Source organism: Microtus ochrogaster, chromosome 21 (assembly GCF_000317375.1).
Source record: "Microtus ochrogaster isolate Prairie Vole_2 chromosome 21, MicOch1.0, whole genome shotgun sequence".
Lineage (NCBI taxonomy): Eukaryota > Metazoa > Chordata > Mammalia > Rodentia > Cricetidae > Microtus > Microtus ochrogaster.
Genome location: NC_022022.1, coordinates 238,900 through 245,984, shown reverse-complemented (window position 1 = coordinate 245,984; position 7,085 = coordinate 238,900). Strand labels below are relative to the sequence as shown.

The 7,085-nt window shown below is 47.5% G+C and overlaps 1 protein-coding gene across 6 annotated transcripts in view; it reads right to left on the bottom strand.

Annotated features, from left to right (window-relative positions):
- Positions 1-7,085, bottom strand: part of Sema4a (semaphorin 4A) — a 25,708-nt gene that overhangs the window by 6,651 nt on the left and 11,972 nt on the right. For all 6 annotated transcript variants that reach the window (XM_026784053.1, XM_026784056.1, XM_005356869.3 and 3 more), the window contains one exon: positions 6,040-6,190. In XM_026784053.1, the coding sequence (XP_026639854.1) occupies positions 6,040-6,190 (151 nt within the window). The remainder of the gene's footprint in view (positions 1-6,039; positions 6,191-7,085) is intronic.

The window sequence follows — 7,085 nt, the reverse complement described above, 5'->3', positions numbered from 1 at the left end:
CATTTTATGTGAGTGCACATAGCCAAGGAACACCTGATTACAGGTGTAAACCATCACATTTTATGTGAGTGCACATAGCCAAGGAACACCTGATTTGTAAGTAAAACTACAACAAAGACAGAAACTAAACCACACAGGAAAATAACACAAGACGAAGGCAGGTGTGGTGACTCACACCCCCCCCCCTCACACACACACACACACACACCCGCACACTCCAGTCTGGCAGAGAAGGTTTGCTGTGAGTTCAAGACCAGCTAGGCTACAAAGTAAGGCTCTCTCTCTGCACACACACACACAAGCCAGGTGTGCTAACACATGCCTTTAATCCCAGAATGGGAAAGAGAGATTGTGACTTTGAGGCCAGCCTGGTCTACACAACAAGTTCCAGGCCAGCCTTGTCTACACAAGTTCCAGGCCAGCCAGGGCAAGATAACAGAAACCCTGGGGCCAAACTTCCCTACACCCCACAATATTTTTGTTTACATTTAACTTTATGTATAAGGATGTTTCCCTATATGTTCATCTGTGTACTTTGTGCATGCCTAGGATGGCCAGAAGAGGGTGATGGATCCTCTAGAGCTGGAGTTACAGAAGGTTGTGAGCCACCGTGTGAGTACTGGTCATCAGACCCATGTCCTTTGGAAGAGCAGCCAGTGCTTTTTAACACTGAGACATCTTTCCAGGCCACATTTTTTTTTTTAACTAGAGAGAGAAAGAGGTGTAGGGAGGGAAGAGGGAGAGGAAAGGCAGAATACCTAAGAGGAAACAAAAACAATTTAAAGAGAAGAAAATGTCACAGAAAATCTCATTCCTAGGCAGAGAGGGAGGATGCTATCTCATTCTTTTTTTTTTTTTAAATATTTATTTATTTATTATGTATACAACATTCTGTCTGTGCGTATGCCTGCAGGCCAGAAGAGGGCACCAGACCCCATTACAGATGGTTGTGAGCCACCATGTGGTTGCTGGGAATTGAACTCAGGACCTTTAGAAGAGCAGGCAATGCTCTTAACCTCTGAGCCATCTCTCCAGCCCGCTATCTCATTCTTGAAATGAGAGGAGCCCTTACCTCAGGTGAGAACAGGCAGGTGCCTCATAGCGCAATGGAGGGGCGGGCAGCAACATTCACCTGCAAATCCAAGCCGACTCTGCCCAAGTCTCCAATCTCACTGACCTGGCAAACCTGAAAGCCCAGGTTTTCACTCAGGAAGTGAAGCAAGGAGGTCAGGAGGTCAAGGTCATCCTTAGCTGGAGTGAGAGTCCAAGGGCAGCTTGAGCTACCTGAGACCCAGTCTCAAGGCACACACACTCACATCTTACACACACAACTAGATAAACTACATCACAGAAACACCACTAGGGTGTAGACTAGACAACTCTTGTAAAACAAGTTAACAGGGGGCTGGAGAGATGGCTCAGTGGTTAAGAGCATTGCCTGCTCTTCCAAAGGTCCTGAGTTCAATTCCCAGCAACCACATGGTGGCTCACAACCATCTGTAAAGAGGTCTGGTGCCCTCTTCTGGCCAGCAGACATACACACAGACAGAATATTGTATGCATAATAAATAAATAAATATTTAAAAAATAAAATAAAATAAAAATAAAACAAGTTAACAGCAAGACCAAGGGGATGGGGCAGGAGAGACGGCTGAGGGTGAAGAACGCCTGTGCTGAACTCCAGCTCCAGGGGATCTGACCTCTTCTGACCTCTGTGGCCTCCTGCACAAATGTGGCTTACAGAGAAACACACATATAGACATACACATAAACAAAAATAAATAACCTAGCTATAAAGATAAATCTTAAAAAGAAAATAAAGTATAAATGATAAGAGACTTTAAAAAAACAATCTAGGGCTGGAGAGATGGCTCAGAGGTTAAGAGCACTGACTACTGCTCTTCCAGAGGTCCTGAGTTCAATTCCCAGCAACCACATGGTGGCTCACAACCATCTGTACTGAGATCTGGCGCCCTCCTCTGGTGTGCGGGCATACATCGAGGCAGAATGTTGTGTACATAATAAATGAATAAATCTTTAAAAAAAAATCTAGCTGGATGGTGGTGGCAAACGCCTTTAATCACAAACTTTGGAAGCAGATGCAGGCAGATCTCTGTGAGTTCGAGACCAGCCTGGTCTACAGAGTGAGTTCCAGGACAGCCAGGGCAACACAGAGAACCCTTGTCTCGAAAAACCAAGGAGGGGAGGGGAATCTATCACAATTTGTAGATCTTATTTGGATCTTGAGTCAAGTAAACAAACAACATTTTTAAATTTTGAGGGCTGGGTAGCCAGATGAGGCAGAGGCAAGCAGATCTCAGAGTTCAAGCCTGGTGTACAGAGTTCCAAGACAGCCAGGGCTACACAGAGAAACCCTGTCTGAAAAAAGGGGGGAAGGGAGGGGAGAGGCCGGGGAGATGGTTTAATCAATAAATACACAAGCATAAGAATCTAAGTTTGGGTCCCCAGCAGCCCCTTAAAAGCCAGGTGCAGCGTGCAATTCCAGTGCTGGCTAGGGCTTGATGGACAGCCAATCCAGCCAATCAGTGATCTCCAGGTTCAGTGAGAGATCAGTCTCAAAAACAAAACAAAACAAAAGGAACCAAGACGGAAGGCTGGACATAGTAGTCCTAGCATATGGAAAGCAAAAGCGGACAGATCTCTGTGAGTTCGAGGCCAACCTGGTCTACAAAGTAAGTTCCAGGACAGCTAGGGTTGTTACACAGAGAAACCTTGTCTTGAAAAACCAAAAAGAAAAGAAAAGAAAGAAGGAAGGAAGGAAGGAAAGAAAAAGAGAAAAAGGAAAAGAAAGATGGTGGAACAATTGAGGAGGAAACAGAACATCAACCTCTGGCCTATATCATGCATGCACACACATACATATGTGCATAGAGACACACACCAAAACCCCTTTATGCTATCTGTGACATCATTAGACTATTAAAAGTCTAATAGTGTGAGTGGTGGCACATGTCTGTCACCCCCGCTCTTGAAACACAGAGGAAAGAGAATTGCAATTTTGAAGCCAGGCTGAGTTGCATAGCAAAACCTATTTCAAAAAAATTAAATTAAAATAAGGGAGCTGGAGAGATGGCTCAGTGTAAAGAGTATTAACTGCTCTTGCAGAGGACCTGAGCTCAGTCCCCAGCCCCCACATAGTGGCTCACAGCATCTGTAACTCCAGGTCCAGGGGATCCAGTGCCCGTGTGTGGACTCCTCGGGTAGCCTCTGAAACTGTAACCAAGCCCCCTAATTAAATGTTTTCTTTCTTAAGCTTCCTTGGCATGGTGTTTCCTCACAGCAATAGAACAGTGTCTGAGATGAGGAGCACAAGGATATTTCTTAGAACTGAAGAAAATAAATAGAGGTTCCTGGCTAAAGAGGTCACTGGGTGACCATGAGAGCAGCAGGGACAGGCACGTGGTTCAGCAGGTAAAGGTGCTTGCTGCCGAACCCAAGGATGGCCTGTGCTCTCTCCCTAATGGAAGAAGGGAAGTGACGCCTGTAAACTGACCTCTGACCCCTCACACAGAACAAGCAAACAACAGAACAAATACATAACTTAAACATTAGAAGAGTCCAGAGAGACAAAACAAGTTACATCCAAAGGGTCAGGTGCCCAAACAGCTTAGGACTTTACAAAGCAGCTCTGGAAGTTACAGGTAACAGAGTGAGCCTTGCCTGGTGGTGGCGGCGCACACCTTTAATCCCAGCGCTCAGGAGGCAGAGGCAGGCAGATCTCTGTGAGTTTGAGGTCAGCCTGGTCTACAGAGTGAGTTCCAGGACAGCCAGAGCTACACAGAGAAATCCTGTCTCAAAAACAAACAAACTTTAGAAGCAGAATGAGTCTTTCAAAGTTTGCAGGAAATAGTTCCAGTTCCAAAGTTACATATTCGTAGCCAAACCATTAACCACAAGAGTGGAATAAATGTGGTTTTCAGCATCCAACATCTCCAAAATCTCAGCTCCTGCATCTTTATTTTGTCAGAGTCTATAGAGGATGACTTCTACTAAAGTGAGGTAGAGGTGAGGGTGGGAACAGCTCTGTTAGGAGAATGTCTGCCTAGCATGCAGGAAGCCTTGGGTCACAGGAACCCATCCTGATGGTGCCCGTTTACATGCCCAGTACTCAAGATGGAGACAGGAGTCCAGAAGTTCAGGTTATCTTCAACTACATAAAGTTCAAAGCCAGCCTGAGCTACAAAAATTCTGTCTCCAAAGAAAGAAGGGGGAATAAGCCATGGTGGCGCACGCCTTTAATCTCAGGACTTGGGAGGCATAGGCAGGGGATCTCTACGAGTTTGAGCCCAGCCTGGACTACAAAGCAAGTTCCAGGACAGCTAACGCTGTTCTGCTGTTACACCACAGAGAAACCCTGTCTCAAAAAACAAACGGGGGACAGGGGGAGAAACAGAAAAGGAAGATGCAGCCCTGCTATGCGTGCAAGAAACAGAAAATTGGTCACTGGAGAGCGAGCAAGGGAAGAGGAGGAAGTCAGCAGTCTCAGCTGTAGCCTCAGGTTTTCAGAGAGACTGGAATTATTTAGAGTCAACAGCCTGACTTGAGGTCAGGACGGGGTTGAAATGAATCTAAGAGCTTAGAAAAAGCCAGCAAAAAAGATTAGGATAACTACTAACCCCAGGAAAACAAAAAAGTATATGAAGAGGAAAAGAAATTGTGGCTTACTACCTGGCTCAGGTGTGGATATATTAATATATATTATTAGTCTCGCCAAAACTACTACGATGGGAGCAGGTGAGATGGCTCAGGAGGTAAAGCCGACAATGGCAGAAGGAAATAAACTCCCTAAAATTGTCCCCTAACCTTTAAACATACGCCATGGCACAATGCACACACACATGCATTCACAGACTTCATACGCCATGGCACACATGCACGCATTCACAGACTTCATCATACGCCATGGCTCACACACACGCATTCACAAACTTCATACGCCATGGCACACACGCACGCATTCACAGACTTCATACGCCATGGCACACATGCACGCATTCACAGACATCATACGCCATGGCACAATGCACCCACACACGCATTCACAGACAATAAATAAATAATTAACTGAAAAAAGCTACAGAGAAACCCTGTCTCGAAAAAAAATAATTAAAAAAATGACTAGGGGTGGTGAGTGTGGCTCAACGTTAGAGCCCCTGCCGGGTGTGTGCGAGGCCTTGGGTTTGATTCTCATCTTCCAAAGCTCGCACAGAGGTTAGAACCAGGACATTGGGAAGGAAGGGACTGGAAAGCTGATTTGTAGAGTTTGCTCATTTCCAAGATGCACACAGCCTTTAAAATGATTTCAAGCTACCAATGTTGTGACAGCAGCTGAGCAGGAAGGAAGCTGGGAGGGGCGGGGCACTTGATGTTGAGGTGGGAGGGGAGTCTGAGGCCAGCCCGGGATGGGGCTGGAGGTTCAGCACCAGTCTGGTAGATTTCCTTGATTTTGTATTTATTTACCCATTCTGTCATCTTTGGGATAGAATCCTGCTGTGTAGCCTGAGTTTGCCTTGAGTTTGCCTTGATCGCCCCGCCTCAGCTTCCACTGGAGTGCAGAGACTGTGCCTGTGCGCACACCAAGCACTCAGCATGTTTGACTCTTGAATAGGCACATACAGAATTCAGAGTTTAAAAAAGTTACAGGAAAATATGCAGGTGAAAAGCTGGGCATGGAGGCACATGCCCGACATCTAGGCATTTGGGAGGTGGAGGCAGGGTAATCAGGAGTTCAAGGCCAGCCTGGGTTATGTGAGACCCAATCTGGAAACAACAAAACAAGGGCAAAGCTGCCTAGGACTGTGCTTAGCGCCCAGCCCATGTGCTCTTAATTCCTCGGCAATACAGCCGGGCATCTGGTGTTCACTTAGCACTGGAAAGAGGTGGCCCTGGCGACCGTTCTGCACATAGGGCAGCATGGGACATCTGCGGCACATGGGATGGTGTGTGGGCATTTACCATGCCAAGGTGGTGCTTTCACATGTATTCCGGGAGGCTCTGGGACAGGTAGGCGGTACTCACGCTGCCTGGCCTCGGGTTGGCCTCCGGGCCCCTGTAAGTGGTCCATCTGGAAGTTTCCTTGTTCAGCTCCTTGAACTTTCCTTTAAAGACACGCTCGATGTCTGTGAGAGAGAAGGCGCAGACGGCCGAGCTCCTGGTCCCACCAACCTGCCTGAAGATAGCGGGAACCAAGAGAGCACTCAGTATGGGTTCCTCCCCTTTACAATCCCTGCCCTCCAGCCCCTCCAGCCCCAAGAAAGCTCAGTGGGAGCCCAGCAGGCCTGGAGGGCAGGAGACAGGCCAAGCGCTGGAGGGTTCCCTGGCTCTGGGTTAAGGCCTGGCTGGAAGCCCATCACAGGATCTGAAACACGACTGTTTCTAATGAGGATTAATTGGGGCATAGGCCCTGGGGTGGCCCCTGCCTGTCTTGCCCAGGCTGTGTCCACAGGACGAGTGGTAGAACCGGCTGCAGGCTGGATTCACACGGAGCCTTCTTTGGTCCCTGGATTCTTGGTCCTCAGAGAATGAGCCACAGCTTTGCTAGCTCTTCTGTGAACTGAACTGTGCTGATCCACAGACCGCTCACTCTGGGCTCTCAGCTCTGCACCTCACTTCACCAGGCCCTGCACACCAGAAACCTTTGCTTCCTGGCACATGGTTGGCAGGTGCCTAAATATGGTGATGGCAGACCGTGGTTGTGGTTTGGCAAATCAGTTAACCTTTCTTGTCTGTAAGCAAGGCCTTCCTGTTATTTCAGTTATAGCAGCCTCCCTTTTGGCTCTGGCCACTGAGAAGTTGAAGAAAAATTTGTTCCTAGTATGGCCACTGAGTTTGTGCTACACAGATCGTCTCCCTACCTGAGGGCCATTTCCCTTTATTTCCACTTCTTTACCTAATTGATGGGTTTTTTGTTTATTCGTTTGTTTTTGAGACAGTCTCCAGTAGTCAAGGCTCTCCTCACAATGCACCTGAGAACGACCTGGAATGTCTGATCCTCTCCAGAGCCTTTTCTTCCCCCACGTCTCCTGTCCCACCACCTCTGACTTACGTAGGTCCGGGGATTAGGG